Raw genomic sequence first — 27,343 nt, forward strand, 5'->3', positions numbered from 1 at the left:
TGGATGCTATCAAAAATTTGATCAATTTGCTCAGGTTTGCACTTGCTTTTTCTAATCCGGGCGGAAAATTGCCAGCAGCAGTAAGATGCTGTGCTCTCAGAAGGGCTTTCAGCATTTGCTCAAGAACAGTTATTTTTGTTCTGAGCTATTCTGTGTCCTGTTGTTTTCAAGTATGAACTGAGTGAGTGAAATTCTGCCCTAACAAGAAAATGCCTGTCTAGAACATGCCTTGCTAAAGGCCTTATGTAAGTGCAACTTCTTAAATTTAAAGAGCATCTGATCAGAAGAGTGTGGCCATAGTAGTACATAGATGAGCTTAAGAAAGTGCCTAGTGTACTCATCGGTATTTTTAATGCATTTTGTAAGCTAGAAAGGAGGCTGGGCACTGTGCAGTTGATAATCCGTGATCATTTGCAGAAAGCCCTTGTATTAAACACATTGAACTTAGAAGTTCCAGGAATAGGTTGGCTCTTATGTTGCTGTAGACACTCCTGAGATCTGGATGAATAAGTAAACACAAAGGAATTGTTCATGTCATTTAAGGAAAAAAAAAATCCAACTCTTTTCTGTCTAAAGTTGGCTTTGTGGAAAGTGCATTTTGTAAATGAATGCATGCAAGTGTGGAAGAGAGAGGGTGGAGGAGGAAATGACTGTTTTAAGCAATGAAGGAGCTAAACGGGTAGCCCAGAGCAGAGTTAGTTGAGGAAATATCAGGAATAAGTGTCCTTTTTATTAACAACGTACACTTAGTATAAAGAAGTATTAGCATGCCTGCTGAAATGCTGTCAGAATTTGGTTGCTTTGTAAGAAAATACACATTGTGTTATCAGCCTTCATTAAATAAATATGTAGGACAATTACAAACACCACATTTTCAGATTAATCATTAGAATTTCTTTTGCACCACCCACAGTACAGCTTCAGTGTCCCTGGTGCAGGAAGGATGTGCAACCTTCCAGAGCAAAAGGCCCAGTGGAAAATTGGTTTTATTTGGGTTCTGCTCTGCAGCTTAGGCATTTACAGGGCTTTTGAAGAGTGGTGCCATCTGCCAGGTCTGTGTTGTGATTCAGAGGTTATTTCAACTTCTTGGTGTGGTTTAAACACACACTTCTCTTTAAAAGGTATTAAACCTCTCCTGCATTTCACAAGTCTTACCTGTTTTGTACTCTATATTCCTTAGAAGTGCCTCAGTACTAATATACTTCAAATGTTAAGTGTGAATGATCCCTGCATTATGTAATTATAAATATTCTTTTAAAAAAGGAGTAATAATAAAACAAGCATAAAGTGATGTCACTTTGTGATGTAAATGAAGTGATGTACACACTGTGTGTGTATGTACACAGGTACAACAGTTGCAAGGAGATATATCACACAGGAAAAACAAAGTAATGGCAGTATGTTGAGGAATAAGAGAATTTTATCATGCTTCTGGAATCAAAATGGCTGAAACACTGACCAGCAGCAAGATAAGAAGGAGGACAGCATTAAACAAATACACAGCCAGAGAGTACTGTATTCTGAAAATCCAGGCACCATTTTGTTTTTGTATAGGATCCTTGGAGAGCTGGATTTAGAGTCTTTACTGTTCCTTTTTCCACTTCCATATGGGAAAAATATGACCTCTTATCATGCTTGTCAGTATTCAAGAGGCATTTGGGTAATGTCCTTAATATGCTTTAACTTTTGGTTAGCCCTGTAGTGGTTAGGCAGCTGGATAAACTTTGTAGGTCCCTATCCTATTTTATTCTACTCTACTCAATGCTAGTGTATCCAAGTAGAATGGAGATAATTACAATACAAACATTCTGTGACTGATAAAGTTCAGTCTGCTCGTTCTGTAATATCAGATGAGTGGCTTACCAAAAACTGCAGAATTTTGAATTTCACAATAGTGAAGAGTTAAGATTTCATTCAGGATTGAGATTCATGCAAAAGGTACATATGCAGAGTTATTTAAAAACAAAATAAGGCTTTTAAAGAAATCCATACAGGTTGTAATGAGCTAAGCAAGTAGAGATTAAAGACAGAGCAAACTATAGTGAATGCTGAAGGGGAACAACATTTCACAAGTCCTGTAATTCTGTGAAATTCATTCTTCTTCCTTCAGGCTCTCTGTTCTTACCCAGGCTACAAACAAGTAGAGGATTGGGTTCAAAAACTTATTCATTTGCAACAGCTCTGTTACAAAACAAAACCACTTCTTCTGAAATAGGGAAACTGTATTGGTACACTTGATTCTGAAACTGAACTCTTATACTTCAATACTCATTTCGTTTGGCATTTGAAAAAAGAGTGACAAATGTCTGTAATGATTACCATTAAAAAAAAAAAAAATCCATGCTAGGTCTAACTTGTAGTTAAGTCTTAGTTCTGATAATCTGGACATTCGGTCATTTTAAAATAATGCAGCCAGCAAATTCTGCGCTCTGCAAAATTTTTTAGAATCTTAGTAGGCAGCTTTTGAAACACAATGTTTCCAGCCTACTGTCCTCCAGTTTCCTCCATATGAATGTTGGGTTTTGTTTTTTATTTATCAGGATAGATAATGAGTACAGTAAATGAGTGGCATCATAGGAAGATGGAATAAAGACCAAGAATACATAATCTGACTCTGATAAGAGTCAGTCACTGATTTCATCATTTAACAGCCTGCTTCTGTGGACTCCTACTGGATGTTAATCTGTTGCAGGAATGTTAGAGTTTTTGTGCCTCTTGTGTTAAACAGAGGAGGAAGCAAAATAAGGAAGGATTACTCAGTATATTCTCTATCTGTCAAAGGTGCAACAGATCACCGTGGTAAACAGCTCTGTCAGTTTCAGAGGTGATATTCACAAATGTTCACTCAGGGAATTTAATATGGCCATAGGCACTATCCAGATCTGCACAGTTATCACCCAAAATATGAATCCTATAATCAGTCTCCTGTGAATTTATATTGACATTGAATGTGTGTACTGTTTGAAAAGAAATCTTTTCAAGAAAATGACCATGAAAAATAATCTTCATTTTGCATTTCACAATGCAAAAGAGAAAGTATAAAGGACTCTGGGGTTCTAGATTAATAAAGTTCTGCAAAAGAGGTTGTGGATTTGGAAATGATAGTTTTTCTTTATTTCATCATTGTGGTATTCTGTAATGAAAGTCTTCCATACTTCAGTTTTTAGTTGTGTAAAGGAGTATTTATGTTATATTAGAGAGATTCATGTAGGAATAATTGTTTGTATCCTAAGATCTTACTTCTTGTCTTCAACAGACTGACTTATGATATTCTTTCCCTTTTTTAAATGGAACTACATCTAATTATTTTTTCCATAGATAATCAGGCTGTAATTTGCGTCCTTCTGTATCAGTTAGCTGACCACTCAGCTGAACTGTGCCTTCAATTTTCAATATAATCATTAAATGCAATTTCTGAATATATTTGAGGAAAAGACGTATAAAATCAAACCACAGATTCAGTAGTCTTGAGGAAATCAGGAAAGTTATAGCTGAGGAGAGTTTTATCTGCAAACATATTCTGAATCAGTCTAGAACATTTTTCCACCTGGAACTTTGTACCTGAAAATAAAAAATGCTGAAAGTGTTTTAAGAAATTAGAAACCACTTGCATTTTCTGGAGACTTGACAGAAGTTTTGGATGCAGCATCTAGCTGTAATGAATTTTCCTTTGAGTAAAGATAGAAAATCAGTCATATCAGCTCAATCACTTTAAACAGTGTTCCCAGGTTTGAGGTAATGTAATTCAAGAGACCTGTTGTTGTTGACTCCCAGTATTTTGTGCCTTCTGTGCAGTGGGTGGCAGTAGTCCATCTTCCTCTTCCAGCTGTGTTTATATTCATGTCCAAATTCATCCAAATTCAGTTCTGCAGACTGGGTGGAGAAGGAGGAAAGTGGGGGGTGAGGATAAGGTCCTCAATAGATTTTTTACATTTAAGATGGAGTTGTCTTGGAGCAGTAGCAGTAGAGGTGAGTCTCTTCAGAAGTTCACAGTGGCTTTGTGATGAAGACATGAGACTTTAATCATGGTTAAATGGTTAAGTATTCTAGTTGTAAGTGATAGAACCACCAGGATTATGTAGCCACGTCTTATGAGTATGCAGATGGCTCACACTTTGCAATATTTTCAGATAGTCTTTCAGAGCAGGAATTATATTGTTCTTTTTGAGTGAAGGAAAGTGTGTAGTTAAGCAGTGAGATGCTCTTTGTCTGTGCCTTTACCTGTGGCTGCGTTATGCTGTCAAGTTATCAAGTTTATGTCATTCTTTTTGTCCATATTTTTTCTTACATGATTAGTCAGTACTAGATATTCCCTGGCAATGCTGGGGAATTTTTTAACGGTAATGGAGTCTATTTATTTCCCTTTAAATCTTTTGTAGAACAGAGAATTCAATTCTCCACTCTAACTATAAAATTTGTGAGTTGTATGTGTTCCCTGGGGAAGCACATATGTTGTGAGTGCCAGGCTTTTAAAGTATGACAACATTTGTATTAATATTTTGTACAATTCAATGCAAGTCTTTCACTACGATTTTTGAATGAGGAAACAGTGATAAGACAAACACGGGTGTACAGAAAATAGGATCAAAGAGCAACATAATAATAAGGGTAGCATAACTAAATAATGAGCTATAAAACAAAATAAAGTCCTGGTAAAAGGCCATATTAGTTAATGCAGTGGTTTTTGTCTTGTTTAGATAAAATGTGGAACAATTGAATAATAATAAAATAATGTAAATTAACAAACAATTTTTCCTCTTATAATGTAAATGAAATATTTAGTGCTCTGAGCTTTAGTTAAATATTTGCATTGTAAGCAACTGTTTGATGAAGAAGAATACAAAATCAAGTTTAATAGTGAAGTCTACATGTAAGTGCTAATGGTGTTGTTTCTGGTACAGTATTTGTAATGGAAAGGAAATGCTTTTGCACTACAACCAAGTGATTGCTTTGATGATTCCTCTTTTCATTATATAAAAAGTTTTTTATTCTCCTTCCATGGATTAACTTCTTACAGTTCACTTCTTCAGTGTAAATCACGTAACTGTAGTGACACTGGGTTGTCACTGGGGTAAAATACTCCATGAGTAGCTCTTTACTTCCAGTTTGTCAAGGTGTGCTATATTGCTTGGGTGGAGAAAAAAAAAAGAAAAAAAAAAGGCAGTGGTTGTTTGCAGTGGGCTGCATGTGTAGTTGAGCATCACATTGCACTGCTTTTTATTGCTTGGACAGGGAGATGCTCTGCAACAGTACAGAATTTCTTAATGATGAGATTGCTGTTGTTGTTAGGGGAGTTGTAGACCAGATTTTCAGAACTTTCAATTAAAGATTTAATTTTTAGCTATTGTTTTTTGGATTTATAACTTTATTCTGTTTTATAATGGCCAACAGGCTAGTGCTTTATTCAATGCAAGATACATAGGGGAAGGGGATTGGGATGAGATTTGTTCCCCTTAATCCCCTTAATCTTCCCCTTAAGTGGCGTTATATGAGCTTGTAAATATGATTTTTCTAATGTTGTATTTAAATGGGCATTTATTCAAAAGATAAAGTTAAATGAATAGTAATAGCTGGCATTTTTTTCCATCATTCCTATGTTTTAAAGTAACCATATATTATATTTTTAAGGTACAGTATAGATTTTCATTTTTCTGAAAAGGAGAACTGCTGTATCACTTATGGTGGAATATCTGGAAATTAAATACCAGATGGCTAAACCGGATTAAATTCCACTGTCAAAGTTATCTGTTCATACACTGATAATTTTACACTGTAAGAAAACTAAACATTAAAAATCCAGCAATCTAATTGTGAGGTCCTACTGTTTTCCAGGAGCACAGCGCTATGCAGAAGTTGCACTGCACACAAATTGACAAAATAGTGGCACAATACGATAAAGAAAAGGTATCATACGAGAAAATGTTAGAGAAGGCAATCAAGAAGAAGGGGTAAGATATTATTTTAATGTTTTTAATAGACTAAAAATAGTTTTTATGCTTCTGTGGTCTGGAAGAAAACATTTGTAAAAAAGGTCATTCAAATGAATGAACTGCAGCTTGAACCGGCATCCTACATCTCAACTGAGTTTGAGCTGCTTGAAGGCTTTAGCCATGGGCCATAAATGTTGTACTCAGTTTGCCTTTCTCTAGTTTTCTACTGTCAGTGTTTGAAATATAAAAGCAAAAGAGTTGCCAGAAATGTTAATTTCCTCGTCCTGGTCTGGTCTCACTACCTTTTTCCAGGAATGTGTCTGTTGTATTCAGTAAGAGATGACTAATGCCCTCAACAGTTCTACTGATCAGGAGGAGGCAATGATTTGATCTGAGGAAAAAAATAGCTTCTAATCCTGAGCATTTTAAAATAGTAGAGTTCTGCCATGCTGTCAAATTGAAATTTCTTTTTAACAACAACAGAAAAAAAAACAACAACAACAAACAACACCTTTAGATACTCAGCTGGGATAAATTGCTATTAATCCTTTGACTTGGATAAAGCTGCTTTGGTTTGCAAGATCTGAAGTCGTGGCCTTTATCCATGTGAATCTCTTAATCTCAGAAAAGTTCACAGAGCATACTGATGACTTTAGTAAAATGTCCTTCTTGTAGACCCATTTGGGATAATATGACAGGACTTATTGCTATCTTGCTGCTAGTATTTAATCTGGCAGCAGAGTCTCCTCTATGTTTCACCCCATGGCTATAATTTCTTTGAGATAGCAGTTTGTTTTATAATACCAGGACTTTAAGCAGCAATTGGTTTACTTAATTCTATATAAAGTTATGCTAACAGTTAGTCTAAAATGAACACTGTTACCATCAGACTACAGCAGCTGGTAACCACTTGCTAACTGGATGCTGAATGTAAATGCATCTTTAGCATTGGTTTCTTACACAAATACTTTTTAGGTTTTTTGAAATTATTTGGAATGACTGGGTTTTTTAAAATACTTGGTTGTCTATTCAGTACACTTAGAACAGAAATAAAAGTGTCTGAAGTGAGAAAGGTAAGGAAAATTATCTTCACTAAATAATGAAAAGATTATGTAAACTCTTTAAAAAGATCATGCATATTTTTTCCAAGAAAGGAGAATTGATAGCACCCAAGTACATATCCATCTTTATATCTGAATTGGAAAGACATGGATTTAAAGGCTCAAATATTAGGTGGATAAAACTCTTTTATATACCTATCAAAATTTTTTTTTTTCAGGAAGTATCTGGAAATTTGAATATGAATGCTTCAAAAATATATTTTAAATGCTTGTTTACAAAGTTTATTACTTGAAAATGTCCCAAAATGATAGCCAAGGAAATGGAATATGTCCTCACTAAACCCAGTATGTACTCACTGAACCCAGGATCTCTCATTCATTAGATTGTTTCAACTAAGAAACTGCTCAGATCTCACCTCTCATAAGAAGATGTGTTGAGGGAGTTGGTCGTGTTTAGTTCGGAAAAAAGAGGGCTCTGGGGAGATCTCATTGCAGCCTTCCAGTACTTGAGGGGAGGTTATAATCAGGAGGGGGACTGACTTTTTACATGGTCTGATAGTGACAGGACAAGGAGAAACGGCTTTAAACTAAAAGAGAAGAGATTTAGGTTAGATGTTAGGAATAATTTTTTTATTCAGAGGGCTCTGGCACAGGCTGTCCAGAGAAGTTGTAGATTCAAAGACGGGTTGGATGAGGATCCTGGGCAGCCTGATCTAGCAGTTGGCAACCCTGCACATGGCAGGGGGTTGGAAGTAGATAATCTTTAAGGTCCCGTCCAAACTAAGCCATTCTATAATTCTATAAAATATTCATAATCTAAGTAGATCTTTCCAGTATAAGACTAATTCTCCAAAGAAAGATTGACTATAGGACAAATTAATTTAATTTGGCTTCGATTCAATTTCCACCGAGTAAAGAAGGTTTTTGGCTGTAAGAACTGTGCACCAAATTTGTAAATAAAGCCAGTGCATTTTACTACAGTAATTATGAAATTAGCCCTGGACGTTGTACTGCAATTATCTTCAGGGGAGAAAAGTTTCCCAGTGCTCTGCTATTTCAGAATAGTGTTCAGAAAAGAGATGATCAGTGTTCCTGTTGGCCTGAGCAGAGGCCAGTGTCTCATCTTGTTGAGGCAAAACAACGGATGAAGGTATATAACAAAGTTAAAGGTGGTAATGACAGTCTCTGGTCAATGAATAGTGAAAAGCTATATGTAACAGTGCTTTCCAGAATAAGCCCAAACTGGGGCAAATATAAAAGTAAGTGATAATCTGATTCCCAGTTTCACATAATTTCACGGTTTACTTTCTGTGTCTTAATTCTTATAACACTTCTGTCATGGACTCCAGAGCCTTTATGATAATTTTGAATTATTGAAAAAACGTGTTATTTGTTTGTTATGGATTTGTTGTTGTTTTTTGGAGGAGATGGGAACTCCTTTAATTTGTTTGTTTGATTGATTGATTGTTGTAAGTAACTAATTCAGAAGCAAATGCAATACACAGCTATATACTGTTCTTTACCATGACTGAATATTTTCCTGGACTTGACAGCTGCCAATCATCTGATGGCACTTTAGTTTTGTAATTACTGGTATCTTATTACCAACCAAATTAAAATTGCTTTTCAGATTTCCTATTAAAATGCTTAGTTGTACATCAGTGTTTTAAGTGCTTCCTTCTGGATTACTGTGTATGCAGCCCTGAAACCCCCTTCAGCAAGGTACTTTGGCAGAACCATCTCTTCAGCCCAGAAGGCCAGTGTATTTCAGGACAAGCTGAGATCTAAGCAGTGTTTTTTGGCTGAAACAATCTAATGAATGAGAGATCCTGGGTTCAGTGAGAACAGGACATATTCCATTTCCTTGTCTATCATTTTGGGACATTTTCAAGTAATAAACCTTATAAATGAGCATTTAAAATACATTTTTGAAGCATTCATATTCAAATTGCCAGAGACTTCCTGGAAAAAAAAAAAATGATAGGTATATAAAATAGTTTGTCTTCTGACTTCGTTGAGCAATTTTTTGCAGTCTGCTTCTGCCACATGGTGTGACAAATGTTGACTGCATAATGTTCAGCAAAGTAAAATTTTTAATCACATGCTAATTCACCAACAGATGGATGGGATTTTGCTCCCTGTGCTATTTCTGTTGTACACTTAAAATGCTCAAAAATCTTGAAGAAGCTTATGGAGACATGCATGCTTGTGTCCCCACTCTGAAATGGAGTTTGAGGGGCATGTGAAGGTCTTTCTGATTTATCAAAGCTGTCCAGTAATTCAAGTGTATGCATGTGTATGAGCATGGACATGTGACTATGAGTTGGGCTGTTGCTGAATGTTTGTTTCTAGCTGTGACTTAATGGTTTTATTATGTACTTGGTCACTGCAGTTGTGGACAATTCTAGTTGTGTCCAGATTGTCTGGAAGGTTTCCTTCAGATGTAACGAAAACATTGCTTTTGTAGGGAAGGCTTAATTGATGGTTTTGATGACTAGGACTATGAAAAGTCTGGTGTTTGGCATTTGAAACAATTAGTCTTTTTCATAGGATATGCATAGCCAGACTCTGATTATGGCTACACATGTGCATAAGCAAAGATGCTTTCTTTGAAGCTGTTTTTTATTCAGACAGAGGTAACTATGATCGGAACCTATCTCTATTGCTTTTACTTCTGAAGTGTCAAATGAGTCAAGTCTTTACCAAAAATTTCCTACTATGACTCGAAAATGAGTGGTGACACTTGGCACATCACACTACTGTTTTCACAGAGAACTTTGCCAGTACTGTTTGATAATTAAATTCTGTCTTTTTCCGTAAGTTTAGCTGCACTTTGATATTAAAGTAGGTTATAAACTTTTTAAGAGTTTCATTAAGAGTTTAAGATTATAAAAATGAATATAGCTGCACCCACTGTAACGTTACATAGTTTTACATCAGCAGATGATCCAGATGATAGAACTTTTACAGTGCTGTCAAAATAGACTCCTCTAAATTTATTGTATTATTCCAGACTGAAAAACTGAGACTTCCAATGTGTGAATTTGTATTCTCTTCTGGAAACCCTTCTCTACATAAAGGGTAGCAAAAAGATATGTAATGTTGGACCTTCTCAGATGGAGCTTGCAAAAATTCATTGACTTAAGTGAGATAGTAACTGAAATTGCTGTTGGTTTTTTACTGTGTGTCCATCCTACCCAATGCACAGCCCACAAAATTAGGTTTATTGAGAGGTAGAAGTCATCCGTCCACACATAAATCTAGGGAGCATCAGCATGGGCCCTCTGCTGCCATTTTACCAGCCAGCTTCTTGAAATCATGGTCTTCCTGCTTGAAGCAAACTTTGCAACTTGTATTCAACTTTGCTGACTTTATCCAAGCATAAAGACCATGCTGTATTACCTATTGCAAGGGTGAGGGCTGTCTTAAGATTTATTGTCACTTAAGGTATTTAATGTCTTGGATTCATCTACATGGACCAATGTAATTTGCAAGGGTAATGAGGCCAATTCTTTGCAACCCTTTCGATTCTGTTTTCCCACAGCAGTTTACTTAGACTTTCAGCAGTCATTCAAATTAAGCATGCCCAAACTACTATGTGAGACAGTTATTCAAGCAACTTTTTTTTCTTTTCCTCAAAACAGTAACAAAAATGACTTTTAAATCAGAGTATAAATCATGGCGATGTAATGAAGATGCTTGTAAATTTTCAGACAGGATCTGGATTCTCTTAGCAAGATATTTTAGGTCTTAAAATGAAACAAAGTACTATAAATGAAGATGTTTGTCATATCCTCAGCAACAGAATATTGCAGGGGCAATCTAGAATTAATTGTGTGGTGTTTGAATTGGATGATCATTAATCCAACAATGTTTTGTAAGTTGTGAATAAATTACCAGAAGAAATAATTTCATTCCAATATGCTGTAGCACTTCAACATTGATTAACATTTTAATCTGGATGGGAAGATGTTTAACTTGTGGCACACATTTGCGATTTTGCTTTTTTTAGAGGAAGTAATTGTGTCGAATTGAAGAAAGAAACTGAAATTAAAATTCAGGCACTAACGTCAGATCACAAATCTAAGGTAAGCAAACAGCCAATTTTAACACATGCAATGTCTGAAATAGAGATTTTGAGACTCAAGTGGTGTTTTACTTTCTTGGAAGCATATGAATGATTTTTAGCAATAATAACATGTCAGAAAGAATGGGAGTAATCAATTGTCTAAAAGTGTTTCTTTGAAAAAATATCTAAAAAGCAGCATCAATTTCCTGCTCTTTTAACACTTATTGAAGAAAGCACCATATGCATGCCTTATAAAGCAAAACTGGTCATTTATGTCAGTTCTAACTAAACAAAGAGAAGTTTGGATGCTAGATACATTCCCACACTGTATACATAAGGAAGTTTCTTTTTCATTTTCCATCCATGTCACCATGGGTGACACTTACTAGTGTTTCTCCTGCCTCCAAAGAAAGCAAAAGTCTGAAGTTGTTCTTGAGCCAAGTGCCTTCTTATTTGTGTTCTTTTTTTTTTCTCCAGGAAATATTTCTGTTGTTCTCTTCAAGGTGCTAGAAAATAAAATTGCTCAGAGGCCAAGTCCAGTTCATTTAAAAGAACTTTTTTCAAGTTGTGATTCTTTGTTCATGTTGAGTTGTGCAGAGCAACCTCTGTGCTAATACTATGCTCATTGGCTTCATACTTTCCTTGAAAGTTTTATCTACCACTTTTTGACATGTTTTCAAGTTTCTGAAAGATATTCAAAAGAGAGGGTAGCAGGAACACTGTAAGACACATCCATGTACAAAGTGGCTGAAGGGAGAAGATTCCAGGAGAGTGAACACAGTGTGTAAGTAGGAGTGCTAATGTAAAAGCTGAAATCTGTGGAACAAATCAGGTGAGTATAGGAATTACAAACAAAACAGCCACAACTTTTGAGACTTAGAAAATTGGGGAATTAAGGTTGTTTTCAGCTTTTCTTCTCCTGATTTTATTATTTGATGCTCTTACTTCATGTAAAGAACACCTGTTTTTTTCAAATAAGAGTTTTTATTTTTGGTGCTTTTTGAGCCATAGACTTAGGATAACCCCCTGAAAAAAAATCTAGAGTACCTTTCTTATCTTCCTATTTCCTTCTCCAATTAAAAGTCCAGAAGTGTTTTCTTAAAAAAGAAAAAAGGAAAAAAACTTGTGGACAAAAAATATTTCACTCATTTCCTAGTGAAGAAACTCTCTGAGGAGCACTAGGTCCCTGTCACCTAGACATAAGCTCCAAAACTCATTTGGAGTTATACTGTGTAGAAAATTCTTTGCTGTGATCTTCACTTCCCACTTGTGTCTGGAGTTAAGGAGTCTGATACATATACAAAGGACATCCAAGTGTTCATTAATCTTCCAAATCCTATAAGTATGACTCATATTTTCCCTTTCCACAGATATATGTAGTTTCTGAGTTCTTTTTTTTTTTTTTTTTTTTTTTAATCCGGCTTTCAAACCATTTTGTTTAAATGTAATCTGTACCTGTAAAAAAGGTTGACTTTTGTCCACTCCCATGTCAGGTTTTAGGATGACATATTCAGGGGAGACTTAAAAGTAAGCTCCTTTGAAATGACAAGCCTCTATGTGTTGGGTAACTTCTGAAGAATACCTCTTCAATTCTACATCTGTGGTTTTCTCTAGGTTAGTGGTTTTCAATATCTTGCTTGCTGTGGTTCCATCACAATTTTCTGTATCAATTTTAGTATTCTCACAGACTCCTTTTGTTTCAGTTACTGTGTGTAGGCCCTTGAATTAATCCCAGAGATCATTCAGAGGTTTGGAAGCAACAAGTTGGAAAACAGTGATCAAGACCATAGGGAAATTAACTTTTATCCTAGATGAATGTAGGTGCAATTAAATTAGATGAAATTCTAAAATGCTGGATGCAGTGCACTGATATCATGGGACTTTGATTAATTAACAGTTGTTTGGCAGTTCTCAGTATTTGCTCCACTAATTTGGAATCAAATGGTACTGTAGTTCAGTTTTAATTACAGCTCATGTCCTCCAGTGCAACTCTGTCACAGTATACATGTACAGTTTTAGCACCAGAGACCTTTTCATCTACAAAAGTCTTCTTGTCATAAGAAAATATGCAGCTCAAGTTTGGCCTAAGATTAAACCTGAATGTCCCAATGTACTACACACACATCTACTGAAGCAGACGCAGATTACTCCCATGCATTAAAAATGTAGGTCCCACTAAAGCTGAGGATGAAAAGAGAAGAAAAAAGATTACTTCAAAGATTATTCCTGCTTGAACTTAGTGACTAAAGAAACATCTTGCATATATCCTATGCAAAAGAAAGTTTCCAATCAAGATTTTAATTAGTCTCTTAGGCACAGAGAAGGAGCAGATGAAAGGACGGGATTACAAATGGTCTGTAGGGCAGGAAAATTTAGTTACCTCATGGTTATTTTTCTTATCACTTTAGGTAAGCAACACTACCTTAAGTAGGACAAGAGCGCAATGTGATTGCAATAGTCATTTTTTACTGTGATGGTAATAAATTGGAGAAAAGCAGGGATGCACATGGAATTTATTACATCTGAACTTGGAAGTGTATCACAGATCTGTGGCAAAATTGGATTTCACATGATTTAATGGCCTTGAGTTCTAAGGTCATCTCAATCGCGGTCAAATTGTATATTTCAAATCTTGTAACAGTTGTTCAGCAAATCCCTTATATCCTTCTCACCAGGCTATATCTTGCTTTCGCTGAAATAAGACTTTGAGTTTGCATGATATGCATTAAAAAAAGAGACCTTCCCTTTCCCACACCCAGTAAAAAACTTGTTTTGGAAGCAGCCATACCTACTCTTAGTCTGCATGCTGATTTGAGTTTAGTAGCGTGTTTGTCCATGAGCACAGTCAATGTTATATTATTCTTATTTCCTATATTTTCAGATTAAATACTTAATACTGCCATGCTTAAGTCTCTCTGTGGTTTTCTGCTTTGGTATCAGCATATCTGAGATGCTGGATTCCTGCCTTCATTTTCTTCTGTATTTTATGTGTTTATCAACCATTTAGGAACAGTGATCACATTAAACATTTGCAATTGGCACTTGATTCTTTTCTTAATTTCTTTGGGCTTTGTGGCAGTTTTTTTTCAGTTAAATCACAAAATACTTCCACCAAGTTTTCCACTACTTATACATTTATTTGTTTCACTATTTTTATTTTATTTGAAATTTTAATTGAAGCGTCTAGTTGTTTGAAGTGCTGTAGATCTTAAAGAAGGATGTCCAGAAAATGCTTATTTCAAAAATTTGATTAATCTTTCTTTGAAATTGTCCACTCAGCATTATAAGGAGCTTAGATTAAGCTTGCTTCAAATAGAAGTGATGTAGGTAAGTGCTAGAGGTGAAAAGGTATCTGCCCCTTAAGTTTTCTGTAATGCCATCCAAAAAATGAGTGCTTTTTCCTTACCAACTTGCAAGCATTTATTTTGCCTTGTTTTAAAACTGGATCTTTAGAACTTGTTTTTATGTCTGTAAAGACAGCACTGCGTTAAGAACTTCTTAATAAAGATATTAGCTCCCCAGACTGCACCATATCCTTCAGTGCATGTATCACTTAATAGCTCGTAGGTTTTGATTTAGTGTACACTGACCCATCTGCACAAAATTAAGTATTAATTGTTTTGCTGGAGATAAATTCAGACCTAAATACCATGATGAATTAGGCCTATATTAGTCCTACCAATGTTCTGCCTCAAAGTGCTTTTGTTGTTTGTTTCTTTTCCTGACAGCTGCAGAACACTCAAAGTAGTGTTCTGTCATATGCTTCTGCCCCAAATTGTATCTGTTCTGATATGGAACACGTATTTAACAGTAATTAAATGCAGGTCTTGCTTTCAAGTAGTAGTAGTCACTCTGTTCTTTTATGAAATTACTTGCTCTGGTGCTTTTTAAGTGCCCTTTTCTTTCACTATCACCAGAGTGTGCACAATAGTGTGTTCTGCATTATGCAGAGCTACTGCAGGCCCACATCTAAAATACTGGCATTAATCTCTCCATTTCTGAGCAATCTTGAAGCAGTTTTTTAATTTGAAGAGTAAGGTTTAGCTTTTTGTAGAAGGCGACCCAAATGCTATTAGTTACCATAGTAGCACTGGAAATGACTGTCTGACAGTAAGTTTATTTTTTATAAGGCACATTTTATATACCATTTATGGAAAAGTGAGATAGCTTGTCAAAATATCCAAAGATTATTATTAAAGGATAATAAAATGTATCTTTCTATTAGCTTCTTTTTTAAATCATTGAGCACGGTACATTATTGCCAGAACAACTCTGGTGGTTTAGACTTCTTCACATTGTCTCTTGGGAACTTTCCAAAACTTTAATCTCTTTATTCTTGTGAGTCTTGGGAGATAAACACAAGAAGAATACTTGTCAGATTCCCTGCTGACTTAATGAATATAAAAGATATGTAGTCTATCCTAAGATTCAGGTTGTATCAATACAGGATTTCTCTGTAAAAATGAATGTTTATAAAAGTCTCCACAAAATCCAAGGCTGTACTTAAGACCTCAGAGAAATCCTGTTTACTAGTTTCTTTTTCCCATTTTTAATTTCAATATTCTTAATATATATTTTTTCCTTAAAACCAAGAATATGGCAGCATTTTTATAATGAATGTTGTTGAGAATGTTTTAAAATAATGTTAGTATAGTCAAGAGCATAAATACAGCCAATTTAATGAGGACACTTTAGGTAATAGCCTTAATGATGTGGGTTTCTTTGTTTTTATAATACACTGTGGTATCCTCAGTGGTTTCATTATTCTCTGAAGCAATTTCACTTCTGTGACTTCATTTTTGTGTTTTAGCTGCATTCTTCAGAGTCTTTGTTATGACTGTCTCCACGTCTTCAGCAGCAGTAACAGTTGATGTTATAGCCTGAGAACCACTGGCAAATCTGCTGTTCTTTTTCTACAGGTCAAAGAGATTGTGGCACAGCACACTAAAGAGTGGTCTGAGATGATCAATACGCATAGTGCAGAAGAGCAAGAAATCCGTGATTTACACTTGAACCAACAGTGTGAACTACTGAAGAAACTGCTGATTAATGCTCATGAACAACAGACCCAGCAGCTAAAATTTTCACATGACAGGTAAGCAGGGCAGTGCTACCTGTTGAGGATGGATTGACTCATGCTTGTTGTGTAGAATACTCTATTTCTTATGCTTATAGTACTTGTACTGCTGTCAAAGATGCTGTACTGTGTGTGTGGGAGAAGAAAACTAAGTCATCAGGTAATAGAGTAATGTGGGAGAGGGCTTCTTGGCTGGTTTAGGTTATGTGAACTTCATTGAAAGGCACTGGATGTGATGAAGTGGTGGCAGTTTGCATCAGCTGTGAATGTGCTTGCACTTTGCCTAGGAACTTGAATTCAAGGCCTGGAAACTGAGAAATATCAAATACAGAATATCTTTTGAAGTTACTAGCAGTTCTGAATACGTATGTTTATAGCATTGGTGGTTACAAGAAAGATCCATGAAACAAACGATTGTAAAAATAGTAATCCTCTCCTTCTCTCCTTCTTCACAAGGAGAGTAGTTAGGCCCTGGAACGGGCTGCCCAGGGAGGTTGTGGATGCCCTGTCCTTGGACGTGTTTAAGGCCAGGTTGGACGGGGTCCTGGGCAACCTGATCTGAATGTGTATGTTTGGTGGCCCTGCTAGGCAGGGGGGTTGGAACTACATGATCCTTGAGGTCCCTTCCAACCCGGGTGATTCTGTGATTCTGTGATTCTGTAATGGAGTAATGGTAATACCAAGCTACATTAGACTAACAATATACTGGCAGTCACTGGAAATGCAGATGATACTGCATGACGCAACTGCTTGCTACTTAAGTGATTGACTGTCCTGCTCATTTGAAATTAAAAGAAATTAAATACAAAGAGTATCCAGTCTGTTAAAAATTGTAGTAAGTACAGTTGTCATTATATTCTGCCATGATCTATTATGTGAAGCAGATTAACAGCACATGAATGCAGTATATGTGTGTGTGTGAACATATTCATATGCAATTGTCATCAGCATCTTTCACATCAAAAGAGTAGGGAAAAATGAATAAATAAATTACATTTTTAAAGTCCTGACTGAAAAAAGCAGCTTATTTTTGCACCAGAAAGAACACATGCTGGGGCACGCAAGTTTTCCATCCAACAGACAATTGTCACAGCCAAGAGCTTTTAGTGAGCTCATCTTTATGTTAATCTCTGTGTTAACCCATGTATTCTAGCTGTCCTTCAATATGTACCCCATCCAAACTAAACTTCAAGAATTCTTACTTTACAATATAAATGCATTATTCAAAAAACTCTCCTTGGAGGAAGGTAACTACCTTTGGTACTGTACCTTTGAATCATACTGAACTGCACTGACCCAGAGAAATTACTTCCCTTTGGTTTGGAGAGTCCAGTTTCCCGTCTTATATGAAGCTTATTGCAGTGCTTAGAAGATATTCTTCTAATGTTTTACCTGCTCATGGAATATGATTTCTTTTATTCATCTTTTCAAAAGTAAATTTTTGTTTGCCTTCCGTACATTCTCTCATAACCTTTAAGGCCAACACTGGGAATCTATTAGATCTACACTAGGGCTAAGTTAAAAAAATTTAAAAAAAGGGTAGGCGGAGGGGGGCATTTTTTGTCATGTCTTTGTGTTTAGAATTTCTTTAGAATTTTCTTTCAATTTCTTTTTGCTTTGTTCATTGCAATTAGTTCTTTTCTGCTTATTCAGGAGTTTGTATGTGCAGACTGGGGATTTTGTATGTAAAACAAATATGAGAGTGTATCTCAGTGTATTAATATTTCAGAGGAATTTGTGACCATAGGAGAAGAAAAGTCTATCTGAGTGCAGCATGGGAGGTGGGTCATACTGTCAGTGTGCTGTTCTCACTGCTTCTCTCTCCATGAGCTGAAGTAATGAGAAGCTATCATAAAAGAGAACATGGAGTGGTAGGAAGGATCAGTCATATAAAACGATGTAGCTATCTGCTGCAGGGTGGATAGTTTCCCATCGTGTGCGCAGAGAAAAGCAATTGCAGTTCATGCTTTCAGCTCATTTAAAAACAAAGCAGAAGACAGCAGTAACTACTAAAAATCTGAAGGTTGCTGAACTCCAGGGGTGCCATCCACCTCTACCTGCCCACATGGTTTAGCTTTACTGACTTGAATGTAGTGAGTTTGCAGCATTTCAGAGATTGAGGACCTGAAGCTAATGTCTGCAGCATTATGAAATTGAATAACATGAGAGAGAAATTAAAATTTTTTTCTTTTTTTTTTTTTCTTTAATATAAGTTTTCTATATAGTTATCCAAACAAGACTTGGTGACAAATTAGCACACTTCAGTGTAATCTAAATGTATGTATAATTTCCCGAGAAAAGCTTATTTAAGAGTGTTTAAACTCTTGTATCCTCTTAGAATATGCCTGTACAAATTTCAGCATTTCAGTCAGCATGATACTGTAGGAAATCAGCAGTTAAATCTTGCAGTTGATTGTGTGCTTTTTCAGAATCCTTTGTTTCTTTACCATCCTGGCTTATCTGCATTTTGCAAATAACTTTGACTAGGGTGTCCCTGTCACCTCTGAGCAGGAGGGAGTTCTCTGCCGTGACATAGTGCTGCCAGCCAGGGCAGCACGGCTTGAATTTGGGACTTGGTGTGAAGCTCAGCATCAGGCAGTTTGGCAGGGAACTGATGCAAGAAACTCTGACCACATCTTTGGGGAACGCTATTTTAGAAACAAAGAGTAGTCCCTACAAATGCTCCTTGGTGATTTTAAGAGGAAAATAAGATTTTTCTTGTCTTCTACTAAAAATATTTTTTACTTCTTGCAAGCAGCGGAAACAAAAAACACTATGAGGACTTGTTAGCAGTGCAACTGAGAGCTAAATCACAGCTGCCAGAACAGAGTAGTGACATGCAGACAGGCTTTGTCTCTTCCAGCCATATCTGTGGCTGAAGCTTTATTTTGAAATCATCAGTGTTGCACAGTAGTCCTCTAATCCTCCTAACTTTTTTCACTCTGAAATTATATCTGATGCAAATAGATTAGATCAGTTTCAGCACCCACGCTGAACATTTTTCATATCCCTGTGTACAGAAATAAAAATAGATAACTTTGGAACTGCTCTTAAGGCAGTTTACTTGAAAATTACTTCAAACTCAGTATAGAAAATAAAACTTTTATTTGGAGAAAGGATTGCTAGAATGAAATGTGCTGTCAAGTGAACATTTTTAGAGTTCTATCCTGTTTTTACTCTGTTGCTACTGCTTTAAAATCTTCATTCGGGAAATGTTTCAGCTCATGACTTTTTGGATAAAAAGAGAGTGCTGCATTTCTTTAATAAAATTCAAAATATGGGAAATATAAATCATGGAACAAAATTTCTTCATGCTGTTTAATGACTTCTAGTGATTAAGGAAAGCATAAGAAATTCAGTAACAACATTTTGTTAAATTAAGCACTTTGTTCTTTGCCACACCCTTCCTGTGCATATTAAACACTTAATATTCTGGGTTGTAAGTACAGTTGTTCAGCACTCTAAGATCACATCCAGGAAAAGAGACTGAGGCACTGCCTTGGCTTGCAGCCTGTGACTTTTAGATGCTTTTTCACTACTGGGGACTTCACAATTATTATTGCCAGTTTTCCACTGTCTAATTTCCATATATTATTCCTGTTTAAATAAGCACTTAATATCAAGAGCTGCTAGAGCCAGAATATTGAGCAGGCAGAAAGCAAGAGCTAGCCTTCAGGGAAGGCCTTTCTGTAGTGCGGCTGCTTTACCCAGCCTGAAGAAGAGCTGAATTCCACTCGCTCACAGTTCATAAGCTGTTCCTGAAAGTCATCATCTGTGCTGTTACTTCCAGCAATGAACAATGACTTTACTGACTCTCCTGACACAACCTAGTTTCACAGAATAGGCTTCAAGGTTCACTGAGTCATCAGGAGAAAATAAGCACAGACCTGACCACAGTCTAAACATAAGACTCTTCTCAGTCCCAAAGTAGAAGTCTTGACAAGATGGCTGTCAGCTCATACCACAACCAACAAGTACTAGTACTGTTGCAGTCGTATTCGGAGTGCAGGATAGGTTCTAAACAAGTTTCATTTTCATAGCCGATGGCAGCTCTTACTCAGATATCTCCTATTGTATTAAAGAGAAAGGAATATTGTCTACCTCATAATAACATTTGAAGTGTGAATGCTTGGAGCTCATCTTTACAACTATATTCTCTGTGACAAATGGAGATTTCTGGATACTTGCTCAAATTGTCTCAAATGAAGTCTACCCAAAGGAAAGCAATTTTTATATGGCCCAGTCTTTCCTTATCCCTAATGCTTCAAGTACAAAATAAACTACAGTGTAGAGTAACAACAGGAAACCAATTTCATTAGTGATTGTACTTTGGGCATTAATGGTTTTCTTTGGTTTTGCCTAGGGAAAGCAAGGAGATGCGTGCAAACCAGGCTAAAATATCTATGGAGAACAGCAAAGCCATAAGCCAAGATAAATCTATCAAAAACAAAGCAGAAAGAGAGAGGTAAGTATCAGAGCTTCTTTCTTGAAAAAGGAAGAACACTGTCCAAATCTGAAAGGTGAACTCACAGATTTAATTCTGTTAAAAGCACACTTTTATGTAGGGAAACATCTGATGAGTGTTCTAAATATGTATTTTAGATTACTATTTTAAGAAAGATGTTACTTTTCTCATGTCTATTGTTTTAATAATTGTTTTGTCCTAGTTGGGGAAATAGAGAGGTTCTTAACTTTATACGTATCAGCGGTGAGTGACTGGTGTAGGTCTAATGATTGTAACGACTGTGCATATAAGTGCAGTGTACTTCTTTGCTGTTGCTTTTTTCATGAAATTAGGGCTGTTCTGAAGTGAGTGTATGAGGTTTGGTGCTAGGTGGACTTAGAATAACTGGAGTGGCAGTATCACTTAACACACAGGAGGTGGTACCAGTGAAAGGTTTTCTCCATTTTGTACTGACAAATGGAAGAGGAGTTGAACACAAAGCAGGAGTGAAAGGGAGCTAAAAGTGACGATAGTAAGTGGAGAGGGTGATGAGAAGTAGGAGTGAAGAAGCTGGAGATGCACTGTACAACAGCACACGTTTATACTCTGCTCCTGAACTGAGCCATTCTTTTTCTTATTATGTGCCAGTACTGGGAATGCGGTCTGCATCCAGGCTCAGCTAACCAAGAGCACTGTTGCATTTGTAAAAGTGGGTTATTCACAGCACATTTGGGGAAGATGGTCTTAATTGACTTGAGAGACTAGAGAAAGAGCTGCCAGTGCTAGCTACTGAGACTTTTTGGAGAATTGATTTGCTTTGTAGCTACTTTAGTTTCCAAGTAAGTAGATAGAAGCAGAATCTACATGATGATGTCTTGTAAGATTTCAAAGTTTCCTCTTCACTTTAGGCTTGCCATCTGACTCATTCTTTTCTTTTTACATTCCCTCCTTGTTACTGGACTGTGTTGGTCAAAAGGCTTGAACTTATTCCTGCTAAATTGAACCCCTTGAGTGTTACAAACTCCTGACTTATCAGGCAGATTAATTGTCAGAGGTCTTGGTAACTGTATGCTTAGTTTATTTAAGACCTCCAGTAAAAATTCCTAGCCAGATCTGTTCTCGTATTTGAATGCAGTTCTGGTTTTTAGGTTTGCATTTAGTCTGATTTGTTATGATATTCTGATACATTTCATAACAAAAAATCCTAAGAAGAGACACTTACATCTTGGTCTTGTATGTAAATAGTAATTGTATATTCATATTTTTTGTACAAGTAATATATTTAAGAACCTTGAAGTACTGCTAAACTAACATTACATATCATCATCAAATATTTTTTCCCTTTACTACTGTTAGAGATACAGCACTTTGCTCTAAATTAATTTGGATATATAGAGTGTGCAATAAAAGATATGCAAATGAATTAACAGTTTTTTAATTTCCATCCACTATTCTTCAGTAAGGGAAAAAGTCAAATTTAATTCGCACCCATCTTCATCTCTTTTCAAGCCTTCAATTACACTGTAAGGTAATTGGAAACAGTGTGTTGTAAAAGCCAGGACCGTGTTTGACTTACCACTAACCCCACGTATTCTAACTAAAATATATTTTATGATTCTCTCTGTTGATGCCTTTGAGTTTCTTTTTTCAGTAAGTCTTCATGGACAATGTTTGTATCTTTTCAGGCGAGTCAGAGAATTGAACAGCAGCAACACGAAAAAGTTCCTGGAAGAGAGAAAAAGGGTAACTATAACCTTGACAAAGTCAATGGACACTATTTCTGGATGTTCATTTTCACTTCTGCGCTGAGAATACAGCTCTAGTAAACAAACAAACAAATGTTTGTCCTTGCTTAGTTCCACATACTTGTAGTATAAAGATCTAACTTCTACATGAGAGGGAAATTTTAAATCTGTAAAGTTAGTGTTCATTGTTGTCTGCTACTTCAACATAGTGTATGTCATGTAAAATATGTATAAATGTATATATTTTTATATTAATTGGTCTTTTTAAGACTGTGTGATATAAGGGCCACCTATGATTTTTTTGGTACCATCCAGAAGAGGCAAGACTGTATATATGTATAAGTTCAATTAAGTTTTTGTTTCCTGTATTAATAATGTGTTACATTTTTCTCCCAATATTTTCTCTTGTTTATAGCTTGCAATGAAACAGTCAAAGGAAATGGATCAGTTGAAAAAAGTTCAGCTTGAGCATTTAGAAGTCTTGGAAAAGCAGAATGAGCAGGTATTTTATTTAAAATGCTTAAAACAAAAGCAGGCTAGTAGAAACGGTGACCAGAATGAGGCTGAATAAAATACTTCTAAGTGTAAATCATTACCAGACTGAGAAAGATGACCTTGTCATGATCACTTACCTATTTGGGGAGTTAAAATGAAGAGGTGAAGTGACTTAAATATTAACAAGAACCCAGTTTGTTTCATATAAGCCTGTGAAAGCCAGAGACTCAGCTAGTCAGCCACGCTGGTGCTCATTGGCTGTATCAGTAATAAAAAAAGTCCACCATACATACTTAAATGACTCTGCCAAAAATACCTCAAGTTTTTGTCATTTTTGAACCTACACTTCTAGTGCTGCTTGGAAATTAGACGTAATGCTCAGAGCATCTCTGAATTTCAAGAGATGTTTTAGTTTGGACTGAACTGTAGAGAAGTGTAGTAGCGTAGGGAGTCTTATCTGTACTACTGCACCCCATCCTAATTAAAATACCTTATTATTTTCTGCTTGTTTATAAGCTTTTTTTAAAAAAAGCAAAAGTTGACAAAGCTACTTGGCAAGGAAAGGAAAATTCTAATCTTATTTCTGGTAGGAGCAACACTGTTCTGAGCAGCTCCCTTGCTGAAAGATTGAGCCAGCAGAGCTGTGATAATCACACAGACTTGCAGTAATGCACTTACACAAGTGTAATCTGGAAGGGGAATATATCCAGCAGTTCAGTGAGATGGGAGAGAAGGGGTGTGTTTAATACCCTTTACTTTCAAGGGTTAGGCACTTATTTCTTTGTGACTACATTTTTTAGAGCTTGAACTCTCTGGCAGACATACTATGAATTAAAGTAATCTTGCAGAGGAAAATGGAAGAGGGCAAATCAAATATTTCTGCTATCACAAGAGAGTTTTACAGCTCCATATGCTGCAAGTTAACTTGTGGGGTGGTGACAGCAAGTAAGGTCACAAGTAGCAGCAAGTAAGCTTGCTCCATCTCCCTTCTGGACAAGAAAAGATTTTTAGTCTGTTCCCTAAGAAGGTTTCTGTTGATGCCATCCGTGATATCCAGTGCTGTTAGATCTGTCCATCAGTCTGCTCCTGAGCTATATCTGCACACAAACAAAAGGTGGGATAAGGAGACAGCTGGGAGGCAATTGGATTACAGTAGATCTGTGGCATTACTGTAGAAAGCATCACAGACAACTCCCTGTAAACTGTGCTAGTTGACAAAAAATGATGGGCTTGATACAAAGACAGATGTTATCAGTAGCGTCTTTCATTGTTGGCTTCAGAGGGCTTTAGGTCCAGTGTTTGAACGCATAAGGACAAGAGGGAATGATTACAGCTGTGCTTTCAGCCACAATGCAATGGAAACGTGTAAGGAAGATAGGCTGCTGGGAAATAACTGAATTATTAAAGGAGTCACCTCTGCTAGCTTTTAGATTCTTCCCTTACCTGGGGTTACAGCCTCCGCTGCTGTGCAGACAGTAACAGCCTACATGATCCTGCTTGTATTCCATTTTAGTGCAGAGATGAGGTCAGCTTACATCAGCCCTGATTAAATGGAGGAAAAATTGTTCGTGTTCTGGTTATCTCTTTTGTGGGGGCATCCACCAAGGGGAGGGTTCCTTAACCTCTTTTTAATCCACTCTGATTTGATCCATCATATACCTCCATACCTGCTCTTCTGACTGCTTCCTTTCAGCCCCTACAGCCCCTACCAATGCAAACCCCGGCAAGGTCTTGCTTTGTTGCTGTATGTATTTATGTGGGAAAGCTAGTTGGATAGAGGTAAAGGTGGTATTTGTTTAATTCGTATTTTGAAGTGTTGGGCTTTTTTCCTGATCAAACAAATGAAGACATTTTTCATGCAAATATACAATGCAGGTAAGTAGAATTATGGGTGGAAACAGCCTTCAGTACAAACTGTTACGGATTTAAATTTTTGTTTTATGTATGTTTTTCTTGCATTAATTTTTTAGTCTCACTTCAGTTTTCATTCATTTAATTTGCTTCTTGTTGTATTACTCGATTTTGACATTATTATTTTTGTACAAACAGCTTTTGAAATCCTGTCATGCAGTGTCTCAAACACAAGGTAGGATGGATGTATAATAAGCAAACTATTATTTCAGTATGCTTTCCTTCTAAATTCAGTCATTATCGTTGGAGCCTTCCTTGTAAATGCAACCACTGGGAAGTACCTTTGACATAGTGAACACAGTGTTAATCTTGTTTGCACACAGGTATTTGAGCCTGAAACAATATTAACAGTATTTTCTGCTTTAGCCCCTCCAACTCAGATGCATACAAATAGCAATGTAGATAAGAAATATTTAGAAATTAACTTGTATTGTGCAATGCTATTGTTACTGGAAGATATGTTCAGATTTTATAGATTGTATTCAAAAGTGTCTGTTGATCTAAGTTAAACTACTGTAGTGTTAACATACGTTTGATTAACTGCTAACATTGATAGACAGTACTCACATATATTAATATAATGATAAAATAAGAAATTGCACGCTAAAGATAGCAAAGGATAGAATAGATCAATAGAAGTAGCTTGTTAGTGTCTGAAGAAGACTTCCAGCACTTTAAAGGTCACTTTAAAATCCAGTGCATTACAAAGTACAGTAATTATTCTGTGTGGCTATGCTGCTGTAGTGTTCTAAATAATGACTAGTCACAAGAAATCTCGATTAACCCTTGTCATACCAAGGGAGATAGTTGTACTAAGCTTGAATCTCCAGTTTTACAGTATTGCCTGATCTGAATTATTTTCTTCAGTTAATAACACAGTTGTATATTTTGTCGCTGAGTGTGACAGCACTCACTTTTCCAACATTCGTTTTCAGACATCTAATGAAGGAAAAAGCATTCATCAGGCTAGGAGAATATATTTTTATTTTAATAAATGTGGTTCTTAGCCTGTCTTAGATCTCACTGGAGAGCAAGAACCTTTCAAGCAGTTAACTTCATGTATTCACGGAGCTTTAACACTGCCTCCCAAAAACTCATTGTGTTGTGTTTGTGTGTGCGCCTCAGGATGCACCATCAGAACTGACCTCAAACTAGCAAAAATGGGCATCGTGATCCTATGCTAATGTGTTCCTTGAAACCAAGTTATCTCTAAAAAAATTCTGTACACCGTACAGTGGCATGCAGAATATTTATAGGACACAGTGTGCTGACAGTTAAGTCACAAGCCTAAAACGTAAAATGTGTGAGTCACTAAGGAAAAAACAGAGAGTTTTGTTTTAGCTGGAATTGCACTTCATACACAGGCAAAAACAGCCAACATTTCAGAAGAGGTTGTACATATTGGTTTATTTATTATGTTTTCACATCTCCATGTTAAAATTATTTCTTCATTACTTTCAAGCTTTTAACTCATTTAAATGGAGAGCATTGATTAATTTTTAATCATATTTATGACAGTTTCTTTGCTATTATCATAATTACTTTTTTTCCCCAAGATGATGGTGATGATTATGAAAGTACAAGGCTAGATTGTTCAAAAAAGCACATCTGCACAAGCACACATTTACCTTGCCAGATGAATGGCTATGCATCTCATTACTTTAGATCTGCATCTGCTCATTTTCACATATGCAAATGTCTGTGTTCATCCAGAGTAGGTGACTACTTGAACGGGAACTTGTATATCAAATTTCCCTGTCAAAGCAACATTTACAGGTTTTTCTGTGACAGTTGACTTAAATAAAATCCAGTAACCTGCCTAAGAGATAAAAAGCAGTTGGAGAGAAAAGATCTGTTTGGTCTTCCTCTTCCTAAACCTGTCCTAACCCTCAGAAACTTGGTTGTGAAGATAACTTGCCCTATGGGTCAAATTATTTAGAGTCCTTTGAATGATAGATTTAAATATGTTACCAAATTGAGAGCTGTCACTGAAAATGAAGAGATGGGGACTCCCTGGATCTTTCAAACCATGGAATTTCAAACTAAAGCACTATATGCAATCTACAAGAAGCTGCAGGAGGGATGAGTGTGTATGAGTGTGTGTGTGTATGAGAGAGAGAAAGAAAATGTTACAAGCTCCTTCTAAGCAGAGGATTCCCAGGCCAAATACCATTTGTACACAGTGCTTTAACTCTGCTTGCAAAGCCTGAGGCATGCAGAGTTTGTTGCTGGATTCATTGCTGGATTCCTCAGAGTGCAACTGGGTGCAATTTCGTGTGGATTCAGTGTGTGTAATCCCATGTAGGGCATGTAGCAGTAGTCTAATCTTGAGTTGGAAAAGTCCTTGTCTGTAATAATAAAAGACGAGTAAGCTCTCAAGGAGAGACAAAGATTATTTAAAAAAAAAAAAAAAGAAAAGAAAAAACAAGCATTATCTTGCATATTGCAAGGAGGATGTTACACTGACTTATTTTGATCATTTGTTGTCTTTAAGGAAATAATTTAGTCCCAGATCATGGATTAAGTCTGGATGTTTCAGGAAGTAAGCTCACAGCAGTACCACACAGCAGTGTTTGTGCAGACATTCCCAAATATGTTTCTGACCAGGAGA

General features: G+C 36.3%; 1 protein-coding gene across 10 annotated transcripts in view; it reads left to right on the plus strand.

The window, feature by feature from the left end:
• The window catches only part of PLCB4 (phospholipase C beta 4), a 196,596-nt gene that overhangs the window by 165,491 nt on the left and 3,762 nt on the right, over positions 1-27,343 (plus strand). For 5 of the 10 annotated variants that reach the window (XR_008209876.1, XM_052696995.1, XM_052697204.1 and 2 more), the window contains 7 exons: positions 5,833-5,948; positions 11,004-11,079; positions 15,980-16,155; positions 20,501-20,602; positions 22,267-22,324; positions 22,742-22,828; positions 24,871-24,907. Coding sequence is in view for 8 of the 10 variants with exons in the window: in XM_052696995.1 (XP_052552955.1) it covers positions 5,833-5,948; positions 11,004-11,079; positions 15,980-16,155; positions 20,501-20,602; positions 22,267-22,324; positions 22,742-22,828; positions 24,871-24,907 (652 nt within the window). In the remaining 2 variants the exon portion in view is untranslated. Of the gene's footprint in view, positions 1-5,832; positions 5,949-11,003; positions 11,080-15,979; positions 16,156-20,500; positions 20,603-22,266; positions 22,325-22,741; positions 22,829-24,870; positions 24,908-27,343 lie in introns of those variants that run through there. The other 5 variants (XR_008209932.1, XM_052697378.1, XM_052697507.1 and 2 more) reach the window with 2 other exon arrangements.

The sequence above is a fragment of the Tympanuchus pallidicinctus genome, unplaced genomic scaffold, assembly GCF_026119805.1.
Source record: "Tympanuchus pallidicinctus isolate F22 unplaced genomic scaffold, pur_lepc_1.0 scaffold1, whole genome shotgun sequence".
NCBI classification, from domain to species: domain Eukaryota; kingdom Metazoa; phylum Chordata; class Aves; order Galliformes; family Phasianidae; genus Tympanuchus; species Tympanuchus pallidicinctus.